The sequence below is a fragment of the Pongo abelii genome, chromosome 3, assembly GCF_028885655.2.
Source record: "Pongo abelii isolate AG06213 chromosome 3, NHGRI_mPonAbe1-v2.0_pri, whole genome shotgun sequence".
In the NCBI taxonomy this organism is placed as follows: Eukaryota; Metazoa; Chordata; class Mammalia; order Primates; family Hominidae; genus Pongo; species Pongo abelii.
The window spans coordinates 14951872-14968765 of record NC_071988.2 but is presented as its reverse complement, the minus strand read 5'-3'; the positions used below and the strand labels follow the sequence as shown (position 1 = coordinate 14968765).

At 43.7% G+C, this 16894-nt stretch overlaps 1 protein-coding gene across 1 annotated transcript; it reads left to right on the top strand.

Annotated features, from left to right (window-relative positions):
• The first annotated feature begins 11100 nt into the window (after window positions 1–11100).
• Window positions 11101–14268, top strand: FGFBP1 (fibroblast growth factor binding protein 1). The gene is made up of 3 exons (XM_002832849.5): window positions 11101–11154; window positions 11370–11590; window positions 13193–14268. The coding sequence occupies exon 3, from the start codon at window positions 13213–13215 to the stop codon at window positions 13915–13917; it is 705 nt and encodes a 234-aa protein (XP_002832895.2). The 5' UTR covers window positions 11101–11154; window positions 11370–11590; window positions 13193–13212; the 3' UTR covers window positions 13918–14268.
• The last annotated feature ends 2626 nt before the right edge of the window (window positions 14269–16894 follow it).

Genomic DNA, 16894 nt, shown 5'->3' with positions numbered 1-16894 from the left:
CTGTCTCCTGGGTTCAAGTGATTCTCCTGCCTCAGCCTCCCAAGTAGCTGGGAATACAGGTGCCCACCACCAGGCCAGGCTAATTTTTGTATTTTTGGTAGAGACGGGGTTTCACCATGTTTGCCAGGCTGGTTTCTAACTCCTGACTTCAGGTAATCCACATACCTCAGCTTCCCAGTGTCGGGATTACAGGCATGAGCCACCGCGCCCGGCCGTGTGGCACTTTTTGATAACATAGATTATGTTTTGATAACATAACATAGGTTATGTGAATACATTTTTTTGAATCAATGACCTGTTTTGGACTCTGGCCCACCGTTCACTAGCTGTCTGGTCTTGAGTGATCTTTTATTTTCTCCTCTCCATAATGTGAATAATAACAGTACCTGTCTCCTAAGCATGATTCAAGGATTACATGAGATTATCCACACAAATTCCAAGGAGTAATAGCTCAAGTGGTAGCTACTGTTGCTCTTACCATCACGTTGTTTCTCAGTCACAGTTTGTGATTGAATGCTGCGACGGGCAGTTCTGCACAGAGTGAGGATGTTGTAAAAGCATCCTCATCCTTCGCAAGGTTGGCAGCCCCTGGTCTGGATGAAGCCTAAGGTGAAACCTTGAATGCTCCCCTGCAAACCTCTTTGTTGACCTTATCCGTAGCTTTCTTCCAGCCCAGGCATTTACATTATAGATTCTCTCCCTTCTGGGAACAGCAGTCTCCTTCTGGGAGAATAGTTTCTCCTCCTCCAAACCCAACTACATGTTTCAGAGGCCTGGGCCGTTCATCATAGAATCCTGCTCTTTGGCCATGGTTGACAAGTCCAGTGGCAGGAATGCGACTCAAGACCAACCTATCATATCTCTCCCTGGGATTGTTCACACTTCTCCTTGGCTTGGAACTGGTGACACCCGTGTTTCCCACAAAGTAGAGAAAATTAGTCTGAGAAAACAAAGTACAAATGCGGAGAAAAGCTGAGGTGACACAAAACCAAGCATGATGGTGACATTCAGATTCCTTAATCTATGAGACTGGGTGGTTGTATTAATCATGTGCTTTAATTTCTTCAACTCATGCTGTTTTGATACCTTTGGGAGCCTTATAAATTCAGGGAGAGACAGACCCTCCCTGGGTTAGCTAATTCCTAAAGATGACACAGTATGTTTGGGATCACGCCTGTCACATGTAAATCAACCATTCCCTTCATCTAAACCTCACACACCAAGCCAGTGTTAACCCTTACCCTAAATCTACCTAGAGACAGGACCAGACAGCCACACCGCATGCCCCAGAGCCTGCTGGAATTATTCAAATCAGCACATCCGAGACCGTGTTCTCCATCCAGCCTCGACTTTCCCTCGGAAACGATGATAAGGGCTCTGGCCTAGGTGTTCCCTCACTCCTGCTTTCACCACCTGACCCAAACCTCATATTTCTCCTGCTGAAGTCCTGTGTGCTGTGGCATGCTCCTTCTCTTTGGAAAGGTGAGTACAGTCATGCCTGGGTATTTAAGGAGGATTAGTTCCAGGACCTCCATGAGTACTAAAATTTGCAGATGCTCAAGTCCCCTCTATAAAATACATAGGTTGTATTTGCATATAACCTATGCACATCTTCCTGTATACTTTAAGTCATCTCTAGATTACTTACAATACCTAATACAACATGAGTGCTATGTAAGTCATTGTTATAGTGTATTATTTATTTGCATTATTTTTCATTGTTGTATTTTTTATTGTTTTTAAAAAAAATTTTTGACCTGCAGTTGATTGAATCCACAAATGTGAAACGTGTATATATGGGGGTGCGGGGAGGAGGGAACTGTAGTAAATTCTTTTTTCAATGGCACCAGCCTTTTTGTGTCATCATTCAGTCACATTCATGAGTTAAAATCCCACAGGTACATTTTGGGACAGCTAAGCAGCCGGCAAGGTGACTCAGTGTTCCATAAGGACCATGCTTCCCGCTGCTCTTGGCTCGTTAACTGACTGTGCCAACCAGCAAGCTCTACCCGGGAGGGCACTGCCGGCCGGTGGGGTGCCTGTGCTTTGGCTGCCACTGCCTTGTGCTACCTCTGCTGTGCCCTTTCACAGTTTTCTAGTCTAAACTGTGGCAAGGGAAGGACCGCAGATGTTGCTTTGCACAGGTAGTAGTACCATTGGTAGTGAAAGAGGTCCCCAGTGCACACCTTATTGGACCAAGTGACCAGGCAGATGTGAGGTTAAGCAGGCAATTTGGGTAATTAGCACAGTAAATGCTTCCTGGAGACAGGAGGAGCAGGGAGTGACTGCCCCTCGGGTGCTTTGAGGGCACCGAGACTGATGACCTGCCTGCCAAGACCGTAGACAGGGCTCACCACAGACCATTCAGGAGCTGGGCATTCAGGCCCAGGCACAACTCCCTTCTTGTAACAAATCTTCTCTCACTCTGGTGGACAACGTCCTGGACAAGTGAGGTCCTCCTTGAACAGTCCATCATGGGTTGACATTGACTGCTGGGCCCCTGAGCACTGGGACTCTGTGAAGATACTCACCCATTTGATTCCAAATTTAGACAGGCCCATCTCTAATGGTTGGTGGCGAGGTGTAGGGTGTCTCCCCATGGAATACCGTGACTCCTAGAAACCTTAAATATTGCTATATGGGCAAATCTCTTTGTTGTTACTGGCCTTGCTGCTATTGTGATCTAAGCCCATGACCCTCTATACTCATTATGTTTTGGGTCATAGGTACAGTACCCACAAGCTTCACACAGCTACTGAGGGCATCTTAGACAGGATGGAGCCAATACTGGGTCCTTGGGCATATTCTATCTCTATAGGGTTGTAGCTTTGTTCATTCTCAGTCACCTGGTAGATGTCATTGTGCTACAGGAGATTATAAGTCTCAGAAAACTGGTGCTGTTGAGATATATAATGGCCTCCTCAAACAACTTCTTTTAAAATTTCAGGCCATCAGATACACACCTAAATGAGTTTCTTTTTTGCCCAGGACTTAAGGTGTCTTTATAAAAATTCCATCTTGCCTCCATCACATAAGGGGAGGAGGCCAAATATAGGGCCCAAACTCTACAAGGATCAATTACCATAAATTGTCCCAAGGGCTAGGCAGATATGAGACTGATTTCTTCTATTAAAATTGAGACTACGTAGTGTCATCCTGCACACCATTCTGTTGACTTTGGTTTTATTATTCTTGGTCTGTGCATTCCCCAAAAAACTCATGTAGAGGCATTGTCCCCAGTGTAATGGTGTTGAGAGGTGGTGGGACCATTACAGGCATTTGGGTCATGAGGGGTCTGTCCTCGTTAGGAGATTAATGTTGTCTTGTGGGAATGAGTTCTCACTCTCATGAAGCTAGATTAGTTAACACAAGAGTGGGTTGTTATAAGGCTAGGTCCCATTTGTGTTTGGTTTCGTTTGCACATGCCTGTTCACTGCTCTCACAGGCATCCTCACCACGTGATGGTATCCACCATGCTATGATGCAGCATGAAGCCCTTCCCAGATGCAGCTGCCCAATCTTGAACTTCCCACCCTCCAGAACTGTGAGTTGAATAAACTCCTTTTCTTCATAATTACTTGGTCTCAAGTGTTCAGTTATAGCAACAGAAAATGTACTAAGAAGTCAATCTGGGTTCTTTCATTAATTTATGATCCAATGACTCACACCCTCCTAATAAGCCATTGCTTTAACCAAACATGGCCAATGGTAAGACTCGCATCAACTCCATTGGGTACTTAGTTGGAAAGGATATGGCCTTCCAAGTGGACATGGCCCTTACTCAGAAGTTTATCACAAAAATAACATCACCCCAGACAACATCACCTCTTAATTTGATGTCAAAACATCGGAGTGATGAGGTATCACCACTACAGCAGTCATCAGAGTGTGAGCCATAGACTCACCTGGTCAGTTCTAGGAACAGGAGCCAAACCATGTTCATTTTATCTTCTCTTGAGTGCCTGATACTTCACCTTGCTGAGAGTGGTCACTGAATAATGACTGAAGAGATAACATCCCGTTTCCCCCACTGTTGAGCTGTCTTTGCATAATTGCAGGCCCTTGAGAAATTCTTGTCTGACTCTGGTAGGCTAGATGTCCCAACTCAAAGCACCACAGCTTTCCCTCCAACATAGTCATTAACCTCTGTATGGTCATGACTGATATCCTTGACTTTTCCCCTATTGTCTGCTAACCCGTCAAGGGTAAGGACCATTTTTCTTGACTGCATTTCCAGCCAATCATTAACACCGAGGACCTGGACATAGTAGGTGCTTCCTGTGTGCTTTTAGGATGAATGAAAAAATGACTGAGTGGTAGTAGAAATGAGGTTGCATTAGGGTCCAACCTTGCAGAGTCTCATTCCCCTACTCATTCTTGTCTTCTCCTAAGCAGCATGCCACATGTGTGAGTCTTTTTGCTCTTTGTGTAAGGGCATTCAGCACAGAAGGGTATCCTTCTGTGAGGTGAGGTCCTCCTTGAACAGTCCATCACGGGTTGACATTGACTGTTGGGCCCCGAGCATTAGGACCCTCTGAAGATACTCACCCATTTGATTCCAAATTTGGAATCAAATTTGGTATCCTTCAGTGCTGAATGCCCTTACAGGTCTTTTCAGAGGTGCTTTTCTGGTTTGGTTTTTCTAAATATTGTCACCTCTTCATGTGAAGCAAGGGATGTGGTCATAAGCCAATGTGCCTCGTGACTCTCAGCCTTAACACCAAGAAAGGGCAGCTTACCTTCTCCCTTTTTCAGCTTTCCAAGGGAGAAACTGGTGCTTTTTGTAGCACACGTGGTCTAGAGGCTGAAAATCCAAAAGGGAGACTCTCTAGGTCCTTCTTTTGCTCCAAGATAGGAAGGGAGGTAGCGTATGGAAATGTGCACTTGTGTGGGGTTATGTGATGTGTGAGCATGTGTGTGGGAATGCGTGTGTATATGTGAGTGCTTTCTTATGTGCATGTATGTGGGAGTACCTTGAAAAATGTTATCCAAGAGACACAGACCTCTTTAAAGGGTGTTTGACTGTTTAAGAATGATTTACTTAAAAACAAAGATCCAAAAAGCAAAGAAGTGATCAAAAAACTTGATTTGTAGGGACAATTGATTATAGAAGAGCTAAAAAAAAAAACTTTTACAAAAAGAAAACACTGTAAAAGGCTTTGAAATAGCCCTATTACTTGAGAAAAAATACCTATTATTATTAAGTGGTTTCATTCAAATGGCTGATATTCTAGCATTTTTGACTTACTACAAATAGTAGTTTCATATGATTTAACCTAACACAAAAATTGGAGTTAGGTTTCAAATGTGTTGAGAATCAGAACCAACCATTAAACATTGTTTCTAAAAACATGTTGATATGATTCCACTGCTGGGTATATACCCAAATGAAAATCATTCTACAAAAAAGTAAATAAATAAATAAAAATTTGAAAAAACAATATGCACTCATATGTTCATTGTGGTACTATTCACAACAGCAAAAACATGGAATCAACCTGGATGCCCATCAATGGTGAAATGACAAAAGAAAATGTGGTACATATACATCATGGGATACTATCTACGCAGCCATGGAAAATAATGAATTCTGTCCTTTGCAGTAACATGGATGCAGCTGGAGGCTATTATCCTAAGCAAATTAACACAGGAATAGAAAACCAAATACCGCATGTTCTCACTTATAAGAGAAGGAGCTAGGCCGGGCACAGTGGCTAATGACTATAATCCCAGCACTTTGGAAGGCCGAGGCAGGCGGATCATGAGGTCTGGAGTTCGAGAGCAGCCTGGCCACCATGGTGAAACCCTGTGTTTACTAAAAATAAAAAAATTAGCCAGGCATGGTGGCAGGTGCCTGTAATCCCAACTGCTCAGAAGGCTGAGGCAAGAGGATTGCTTGAACCGAGAAGGTGGACGTTGCAGTGAGCCAAGATCATGCCACTGCACTCTAGCTTGGGTGACAGAGCAAGACTTTGTCTTGGAAAGAAAAAAAAAAAAGAGAAGGAGCTAAATATTAGGTAAGTGTGGACATAAAGACGGCAATAATAGGGCTGGAGACTACTAGAGTGGGGAGAAAGGGAGGGGGGCATGGTTAGAAAAACTACCTACTGGGTACTATGCTACTAGGCTCACTACCTGAGGGACAAGATCATTTGTACAGCAAACCTCAGTGACATGCAATTTACCTACGTAACAAATCTACACATGTACCCTCTGAACCTAAAATAAAAGTTAAGAAATGTGTTAATATTATGTGGTTAATAGCAACATTCTTTCTAAAGTAAATAAACTTAATAGGTTTTCACCTTGCAATCATACGTAATACTATAGAATCCACACTCTGCTATCTGTTCATTTTCTAAAGAAATAAAACTTTCATTGTCCTGAACAGGAATCCTGAAATCTCATGATGAATGAGCACTTTAAATTTGGAATGCAAATATTCTTTTTTTTTTTTTTTTGTCTTGCTTTGTTGCCCAGGCTGTAGTGCAGCGGCATATCTCGGCTCACTGCAACCTCCGCCTCCTGGGTTCACGCCATTCTCCTGCCTCAGCCTCCTGAGTAGTTGGGACTACAGGCACCCGCCACCATGCCCGGCTAATTTATTTATTTTTTTATTTTTTTTATTTTTAGTAGAGACAGGGTTTCACCATGTTAGCCAGGATGGTCTCGATCTCCTGACCTCATGATCCGCCTGCCTTGGCCTCCCAGAATGCAAATATTCTTGAGTAGGTCTAAGATTAATGCTTTTTACCAGACGAATTAGATTTTACTGATGTTTGCTTAGCCCAATTTCCTTATTTTCTGATAATAAATGTATTTTAATGCACGTTATTTACCCAACAAATTAATATTGCTTTAGTGCAGCAGCTCAGCATTTGCTATGTCTGTTTGTAAAGTAACCTTTGAAGGAAGGGTTGATTTTTGACAACTTCGGCCTGGCAATAAGTTTGGCACAGTTAAGACTTACCTCAGAACCAAATTGCACCCATTATATGAATAATCTCTGGTGATTGCATAAGTAGGGCCAGGCTTCTAGGTCAAGAAACTACGTGGTAGTAACAGGCATGAGAGAAAAATCAGCTTTTGAACTTCAAATCCGCAGCTGGTGACCAGACATGCATTCAATTACCAGCCTTAGCCAGTGTGTTCTTACCAATTGTGTTCAGACTTCCTTTCACACTCCCAAAGAAAGCATTCATCATTTAAGTTTTGTGTGATCATGAGAAGAATAACATGATCCCAATCTAACCAGAACATGCCAGACAATTTCCAAATTAGGGACATTCTCGAAACACCTAACCAATTCTTCTGCAAACTGCCATAGTCATCAAAAACAAGCAACATCTGAGAAACAGCCATAGCCAAGAAGAACCCAAAAAGTCACAATCACTAAATGCAACCTGGTGTCGTGTTGGGATCCTGGACAGAAAAAGAACATTAGGAGCTGAAAATTTAAGTCTACACCAGACTTGCATATGCATGTTTATAGCAGCTCTATTCAACATTGTCAAAATTTAGAGGCATCCAAAATGTCCTAGATGAATGAATAAATGAACTCAGGTACATCCAATCAATGGAATTTTAGTAGTAGGTGAATGAATGAAGGGACTTGGATATATCCAATCATTGGAATTTTATCAGCACTTAAAAGAAATGTGCTATCAAGTTATGAAAAACATAGAGAAACCTTAAGTGCATATTACTAGGTAAAAAAGTCAATATAAAAAGGTTACATACTGTGTGATTCCAACCATATGAAATTCTTAAAAAGACAAAACTGAGGAGATAGTAAAGGATCAGCAGTTGTCTGGGGTTGTAGGGGATGGAGTGGTAAGTAGGCAGAACACAGAGAATTTTTAGGGCAGCTAAACTATTCTGTATGATACCATAGTGGTGGGTACTGTCATTATGCCTTTCTTAGTTAATTGATATTATGCATGTCATTATACATTTCTCCAAACCCAAAGAATGTACAGCACTTAGAGTGAACCTAATGGAAACAATGGACATTGGGTGATAAGGACATGTTAATGTAGGTTTATTACTTACAGCAAATGTACTACCCTGGTTCATGATGTTGAAGGTGGGGGAGACTGTGCCTGCGTGTGGGGAGGGATACATGGGACTTTTGATACTTTCCACTCAATTGTGCTATGAGCATAAAACTACTCTAAAAAATAAAGTCTGTCAATAATAATAATAATAATAATAATAAAAACTAGAAAAATAGGTAAATCCTAAGCAAGTCTGAATAAAGTATGGACTTCAATTGACAATAATGTATCAATATTTGTTAATTAGTTGTGAATGTATCAATATTTGTTAATTAGTTGTGACAAACGTACCATAGTAATGTAACAGGTAAATAGGGAACCTAGGTGAGAAGTGGAATGATAACTATCTTTGCAATTCTCTGTAAATCTAAAATTATTCTAAAACTTTAAAAAAAAATTTAAAGGGAAGGTATGAAGGTGCAAAGAGAAGAGAGTTCCATAATTTGTCAATGTATGTATACATTGCCTCATTTGTGTTTAGAATAATAGCTGTGGCCTCCAGATAATTCTTCTTTAATTGTGTGTCAGACACTGTGCTTGGTCCCCCTAAGCCTTGGCTCCACATCTGTCCCATGAGGACCTGGGCCCACTTTCCTCCTGGGGTTCTTGTGAAATGGGCCTTTATGTACTCATCCCCAGGAGTTACAGAGCCCCTCGGTGCTGGGAGCATTGCAAGGCGGAGGGGCCTGAAGTTACTGGAACCTGCTACGCACTGCGGGGCTGGGGCTGCCTGACCTCTGCAGTCTCCCCAGGGCCACTGGAAAAGGACATCATTTCCTAAGTTCATGGAGATGTGAAGAAAGCTTGGGAAACAGCCTTAGCACAGTGCCTGGCACGCTGTAAGCTCATTGGAGGAAGCGTGCATTTCTCCCCGTGGACATCCATGAAGGCGTGGGTGGCATGCAGAGCATCAGGAGCCAATGACACCAACAGAGAGGGGCTCTCATTGGAGCCTGGCCTTGAAGGATGAGGCAGTGTGTGCCAGGCAGGGAAGGGAAGGGGATCCCAAGGGTGGGGAACATCAGAGCCAAAGGCAGGAAGTGGGCGCATGCATGGAGTATCTGCAAATGGTGGGACAGGGTTTCAGTGTGGCCAGATTGCAGTGTGTGTGTGCATGTGTGTGTGTGTCTGTCTCTGTGTGTGTGTCAGTGTCACTGTGTGTGATTCTGTGTTTGTGTGTGCCTATGAGTATGTGTGTGCATGTGTCTATGTGTCAGTATGTGTGTACCTCTGTCTGTGAGTGTGGTGTCTTTGAGTGTGTTTGTGTGTGTTTGAGTGTGTCAGTGTGTGTTTGTGTGTGTCTTTGTGTGTATGTCAGTGTGTATGTGTATTTATGTGTCTGCGTGTGAGTACCTGGAAATGAGGTTGGAATGGCACGATGAGCCAAGGAGGTGACTGCCCCACGGCCTGCTCTGATGCTGTGCTGCTGAGTCTAGAAGGGAAAGAGCAAAGCAGACGCTGGGATGGGAGTCACAGGAAGGGGAAGGACCGCAAGGAGCCATTGGGGAGTGTGCAGTGTCACCTGGCAAAGCTCAGAGAAGCCCTTCCCAGAAAGACCCCGGAGTCCACATGTTTCCTTGTAAATATGTTTTGTGTTCCAACTGCAATCTGCCTCCAGAAAGAATCTGCCTGCCTCCCAAGGATCAAGTGGAATTTTCCATTTTGCGGGAGACTCCCCTTGTTGAGCGACGCAGCTTTGCCTTGCCTATGTCCAAATAATCCTCCAAAATACCGCATGAGAGAGCCTGTTCGTGGAGGTCAGGGCCTCAGTGGGGTGTTTGTGAGGATAGCAAGGACGGACCCCTGGGTGAGGCAAATTTACGAGAGAGACACACAGCTTCAGAAACGGCTGCTTCCGACAGAGTCATGCAGAGACCGAGCCTCTGAGTAAATAGTCAACATCTATAGCTATGACCACGGAATTCTCAAACAGGTGGATCGTTCATAAAATCCAAACACGGTTATAAGTTTTGGCCTGCATATTGTTGAGCTACCGCTTTATTTTTAGAAAATTTTAATTAGGTGCCAACTAATTTCATATAAACACGTCTGGATTTGGGGATGTCACTTTAAAAATCAGAAAGTGTGACAATACTGAGCCTAATCCTTGCATTTTCTCAGTCAATTGGAGATGAGTGTTGACCTCTACAGAGGCAGAAACTCTCTAGTTTGCCACAGTCCCCATCGCTCCCTACTGCCTTATCTCAAACCCAAAAGTCAGTTGCCATTTAGTGTCACACTTAAACAATAGTTTTCTTATGGCTGAATTAAGGAAAAGAGAACAATTTCTTATTCTGAAAATCTATGAAAGGTGAGGTGATAACATATAACGAGGGCCACATCTTCCCTATAGAAGTGAGTTTCTTTTTAAATGCTTCATATGTAAATAACAAATGTCTGTTTTCAAAGAATACAACTTAAGACTCTATCATGAGGCAAAACGATTCTGCTCCACTTTATGATAACAGCTTAGCCTAGTAAAAATTTAGTATGCAGCTATAAAGGAGACGTTGTTGTTGTTAGCACACTGCAAATGGATGATGGGAGAGGCTAAGTGGTTTGGGCATAGCACTCAGCTAAACACATGCTGTGGCCAGGATTCCACCTGGGTGATTCTGGTGTGAGACTGTGCCTGTAGCAGGCAGGGCAGCCTGAGCTCTCTGAATGAGACCTGAAGGTAAGTATTTACAACAGTAATCTTATATTAAAAATTCCCTCTTTACCAGCCTCTCAGAGCCTGGTAGAATTCCCTGATTAAAAAGAGGGAATTTTTAACGTAAATTTCCCTACCTCTAGAATTAGGGAATCCTCTGCTTATATAGTAACTTCAGATGGAAAAAGGAACTCAGACACTAAGAAAACTTCAGCAACTTCAGTCACCCATTCAACAAATATTTACTGAGAGTGGCAGGCAGAAAGAGATCAGACCACGGATGTACAGAATCTCATATTTAATTTTGAGATCTTCCTTTTCCTGCCTCTGTGAACTTGGACAAGCTATTACATATCTCCAGAACAAATTTCTGCTTTTGTAAAAGGGGAAGAATCACTGCATTCCCTACTAGAGCGGATGTGATGAGGGAAAAGGAGAACTCAGGTAAAATGGGCTCAGTAGTTTGGCAGCTCGGATCATGTCATTATTGTTATTTTACTCCTCCATAGACATCACTGCTGGGGTCCTCTCCCCATCAAGGAGGGTCATTGCGAGGCTGAGTTGTCCTCCTATCCTGGCCACAGAGTGGACAGGGAAGGGTCTAGAGGAAGCGTTTGATGGCATGCAGGTAACCCCCCTTTTCACTGGATTACATCCAGCACTTTCCCTGCAGGAACCGGCTCCCTCGGAGGGGTGTGGCTGGGAGGAGTTGTGAGTAAGGTGCCATAGTGTTGTAAAAACCCAGTGAGTGTTATAAAAACCCAGTCAGTCTGGCTCCTGTTGAATAGTCTACCCCCCTTGCACTCTACCTGAGACAGCTGCAGCCTGCAATTCACTCCTACCGCCTGGGATTGCACTGGATCTTTGTGCTCAGAACAAGGTAAGAGCCTTGCTCCTTTAACAGCTTTATTACCTGCTGCCACTTCTCACTCCACCAAGGGCCTGGAGTTCTTTGGGCCTGCATTCCATCATGGGCAGGTGGGGGCTGAGCCCCAGGGCTGTGAGAAATGACTGGGTGTTTTTCTGGCATATCCAGTCTCCTCTTCACCATTTATTGCTGTTCTCTGCCCTTTTGTGATTGTCTTTCTCCTCCTTAACCCTAGAAGATGGCCAACTTCTAGGGTAGAAATCAGATCAGGACCATTTCCTGGGTCGGCCTCTTTTTATTAAAAATTCTGTATTTCATTTTAAATGGAGCACAAATAATACAAATCATCTTATCATTATGTGTTATATCAAACTAAATTTTCATTGTTCATAGTTGTTTTTCTTATTCTTTGGCAATGTTTTTAAAGGGCAGAGTAAATGTGAAAAGCAAAAAGTGATCAACCAGGGGTGACAGAAAGGAATAAGGCAACTGATCTGGCTACCCATACCAGGTTTACACTTGCCCACTATGAGATCCTGAGCAATTTATTTACCTGTCTGAGCCTTAAGAGTCAGAGCTGTCACCTGGGATGACATATTAATAGCTACCTGGAAGGGCTCTTGTGTGGATTTAACAAGGTGGGAATCAAACCCTAGACCAGTACTTAGCACACAGGAGGTGTCATACAGAAATTGACGTCTCTTCTTCTGTTAAGCATGGGTTTTTATTGTACACATGATCAGATCCATGCAGTTCAGTGTGATATTGGTGTTCATCCTATTGATTCAATGATTTCTCATGATCCTTGTCTTCAATCTTGTAGTGTGAACTATCTGGTTGAAATTCACCTCTCTCCACCCTGATTCACTTTGCCCAGGCAAATCAGACAACCACCCCACCTCACACCTTTCCTTAAACTCTTACTTCCCCCCAAAAAGCTCCCCCACCCCCACAACCCCACCCACCCCACCCAAACCCCAGGCATGTTCAACTCTGGGTCAACATCACCTTTCATGAGTCTTACCACGTCCTTTCTCATTTTGGGCATCTGTCACGTCTTTTCTCATTTTAGGCATCTGTGTCCATATGAAGTCATGAGATAGAAATCCAGCCCTTTGGAGCTGAAAGAAAGTTTGGAGAAGTAACTTGTTTCAGATCAGAGACAGAGATGACGGGATAGATTCCCTGATCAATGCTATTTAAACTCTCCCAAAGAGTGGCCTCTAAGCTCTTTCAAATCTGAGGCTTTCTCAATCATGGTGATTTCTTCAACACCTAGTCTGGTGGGGGGCATATAGTAGGTGCTCAGTAAATGCTTGTTGAATGAGTGAATGAAAGAGTGAGGAGTGAGCAAATGCAGGAGTTAATGAGTGAATAAATGATAAATGAGAGTTCGTGAGGCTCCAAAGAGTGGTAGTTTTGTGACACTCAAGACTCAAGTCAAGTGAAAATGTGAGTAGACAGGCTGTTTGTCTAGTGATTCCAGGAGCCGGAAGCGTTCTTGGTCTACTCTGAAATCAGGTAGGCACCTGTCAGGGTAGGAGAAGGCCAGTGTGTAGTCCTGCACAGCTGAACTGCTGCCTGCCACTGACTCATCTGCCTTTTGTCAAACAGGTGCCCGCCCAGCTGCAGCCATGAGGATCCGTAGCCTCACCCTGCTCTCCTTCCTCCTACTGGCTGCTCAGGTACTCCTGGTGGAGGGGAAAAAAAAAGTGAAGAATGGACTTCACAGCAAAGTGGTCTCAGAACAAAAGGACAGTCTGGGCAACACCCAGATTAAGCAGAAAAGCAGGCCCGGGAACAAAGGCAAGTTTGTCACCAAAGACCAAGCCAACTGCAGATGGGCTGTGACTGAGCAAGAGGAGGGCATCTCTCTCAAGGTTGAGTGCACTCGATTGGACCATGAATTTTCCTGTGTCTTTGCTGGCAATCCAACCTCGTGCCTAAAGCTCAAGGATGAGAGAGTCTATTGGAAACAAGTTGCCCGGAATCTGCGCTCACAGAAAGACATCTGTAGATATTCCAAGACAGCCGTGAAAACCAGAGTGTGCAGAAAGGATTTTCCAGAATCCAGTCTTAAGCTAGTCAGCTCCACTCTATTTGGGAACACAAAGCCCAGGAAGGAGAAAACAGAGATGTCCCCCAGGGAGCACATCAAGGGTAAAGAGACCACCCCCTCTAGCCTAGCAGTGGCCCAGACCATGGCCACCAAAGCTCCTGAGTGTATGGAGGACCCAGATATGGCAAACCAGAGGAAGACTGCCCTGGAGTTCTGTGGAGAGACTTGGAGCTCTCTCTGCACATTCTTCCTCAGAGTAGTGCAGGACACGTCATGCTAATGAGGTCAAAAGAGAACGGGTTCCCTTAAGAGATGTCATGTCGTAAGTCCCTCAGTATACTATAAAGCTCTCTACAGTCCCCCCAAAATACGAACTTTTGTGCTAAGTGAGTGCAACGAAATATTTAAACAGGTTTTGTAATTTTTGCTTTTGTGTTTTGGAATTTGCTTTATTTTTCTTGGATGTGATGTTCAGAGGCTGTTTCCTGTAGCATGTATTTCCATGGCCCACACAGCTATGTGTTTGAGCAGTGAAGAGTCTTTGAGCTGAATGAGCCAGAGTGATAATTTCAGTGCAACGAACTTTCTGCTGAATTAATGGTAATAAAACTCTGGGTGTTTTTCAGAAATACATTCAAACATTGCTTGGTTTCCCTGTGTCTGGTCCCAAGTAAACTCATAAAGTAGTCCCCATATATCAATGGAAAAACAATCTAAACAGGAACTTCTAATTTCCCACCCTTCCCAAGTTACCTCTTTCCAGAATCCTTCTTTATAATTGTATCCATTGGTCTGTGGTGTTTGGTGCTTATTGATGTATAATAATTAGGATCCCTGTTTTCAGGTGGGACACGTGGTATATAGTGTGATTAAATCATTTGTCAGGGACTCATAGACGGTAAGAGGGGTGGTAAGATTGGAACCCAGGAGCTCTGACAGCTGAGTCTACAGGGTTGAGGAATCTTCCCTACTGATTCATGTCAGAGCTGCCCATTCCCTCCCCCATCCGAAGGACCCCGGCCTTGCAAAGCTCATTTCTGGAGAAGAAATGAGTTTCATTTCTTCATTCTTCATTCTTGGAGAAGAAAGGCCTAGTTAAGTACAGTCGCCCATGATAAGGGCTGTAAAGGAAGGGGGAGAGGGCTACAAGGAAAACCAGAGAGAGGAGGAAGAAACTGCTGTAAGATCTGGGCTTGAGTGTAACAGGGGAGGTAACAGTGGAGCTGGATTTTGGAAAGAGTATCTGTAGGAATAAAATGGGGCAAAGTGGAGGCACTTTAGGCATTTGATAACATGAATGAAAGTGGATAGATGGGAAGTTTCAGATTCTGGGAGAGGTCAGGTGTCTGGGATCAGATGGGATGCAGGGATGAGACTGCCACTATTCCTTTATATGTTAGTATGAAGGATCTGAAAGTTGTATTTTAAGAGTTGGGGAGAGAGGATGAACTGTCTCCAATGCCTTGTCACAATTCCACAACCAGGGAAAAGAGGAGCAGAAGCTGATGAAAGCACTGTTCTTTAGCATGTCTGATGGTGGCAGGGAGGAATGGCAGGTGGGGTGGAAGGAAAGCCTTTTACATTCACCAACCTACTGGGATGCACACTGAGGATGTCAGAGGCCAATCCACAGTGCCACAGCCTCAGAGTGACATTTGGATGTCATCATGATCATCAATAAAATGAACACTTATCTCTTACCTGCTATGAGCAAGCACTGTTCCAAGATTTTCCCATGGGTGGTGGATTTATTCCTTCACTCACTCACTCAACACAAAACTTACAGAGCACTGACTCATGCCAGGTTGTGTTCCAGGTGCCAGAGATACAGCAATGGATGTGCAAGAGACGAGTGCTCTGCCCTCATGGAACAGTGGGAAAAGTGAGAATGAGCTCATGATACATGATACACGATAGAGAAGACGATTAAAGCAAGGGAAGGGGATAAAGTGATCAAGGGTAATGAGCTTTAGATGGGGTGGAGAGGAAAAGCCTCTGTGGAGGTTACTTTTGAGCTTAGACCTAAAAAGAGGAATCTCTTTTTAGCCAGGAATATCTCCTGGGTAAGAATGTTCCAAACAGAGGGACCAGTCAGAACACATGCCCTGAAATCATGGTTAATCTATTTATTCAATCCTATTTGCCCCTTCTCTTTGCCAAGAACTCTACCATAGGTGAGAAATAGCAACGAAGAAAAGAGAAAACAAAATCCCTGTCTTCATGGCACTTCCATTCCCATGACAGGGATCATGCTTGGCATGTTAGAGAAATGGCCAAGAGGGTGGGGTCATAGTAGGATGGGGCCTGGGGCCTGACCTGTGGACCTTACCACCAACTCCAAGAGCACTGAAGCAACATTCCAGACCCTCCCCAAGCTCCTTCAAGCCACAGCAAAGAAAGGATATTTTCCCTTAAGATCTACACAGTTTCTCAGCCCTGTGGTCCCTTCCTGCACATATATAACATAGCCCTGAGATAGAAAAAGACTAATAATCTCCTCCAGGAGTCATTCAACAGTCATCAGGTTTGTTATGGGTTGGCAAGAACATTGGAGAATAGACCCAAAGCCTCGTTAAACTCCTCCAGGAAGAGTGACCTGGATCTCAGCACAAAGTTTGCTTCTGCTGATAGAAAACCAGTCTCAGGGCCAATTATTTAATCTTCCGAGCAGAAATGAGCTCATCTTGGCAATGGAATCACGACACCCACCCACTATTAAGGGTCCTGAAACACTGACATTGGTCAATATCTCTGAATCTCTTAATACTATACCAATGGTTAGATAAGAGTTGTTCAACAACACTGACCATTTAAAGTCCATAGCAGGAGACTGAATTGTAGAGGGAAGTCAAAATTCCCAGTGAAAAGTCTCTAACTGTGGAAGGTTTTTGGTTTTGTTTGTTTGTTTCTATAGTACAAGTGGCCAGGAGCCACCGTTATGGATCACCCACTATGTGCCAGTGGTTTTGCTCTATTGTCTCATGAATACCCCACAACTCCATCTGGTAGGAGTCTCACCCTCATTTTCTAGATGAGGAAAGTGAGGCTGAGAGAAGCTAAGGAACCTGCCCGGGGTTATGAAGTTATGAAATGGCAGAGCCTATAACAGGAATCCCTAGCCTGGAGGTCCCAAGCCCTTTCTGCCTCTGAAGTGCATGATTTTCTTCACTCAGTGACAGAAAAGTGACATTTATGGTCTCTGGTTGTAGGCCAAACTTGATAATGAACAATATTCATCAGTCCATTCCACATATATA

Bases quoted from the DNA above. Each gene is read 5' to 3' on its own strand.
- FGFBP1 (XM_002832849.5), top strand. From the start codon at position 13,213: ATGAGGATCCGTAGCCTCACCCTGCTCTCCTTCCTCCTACTGGCTGCT.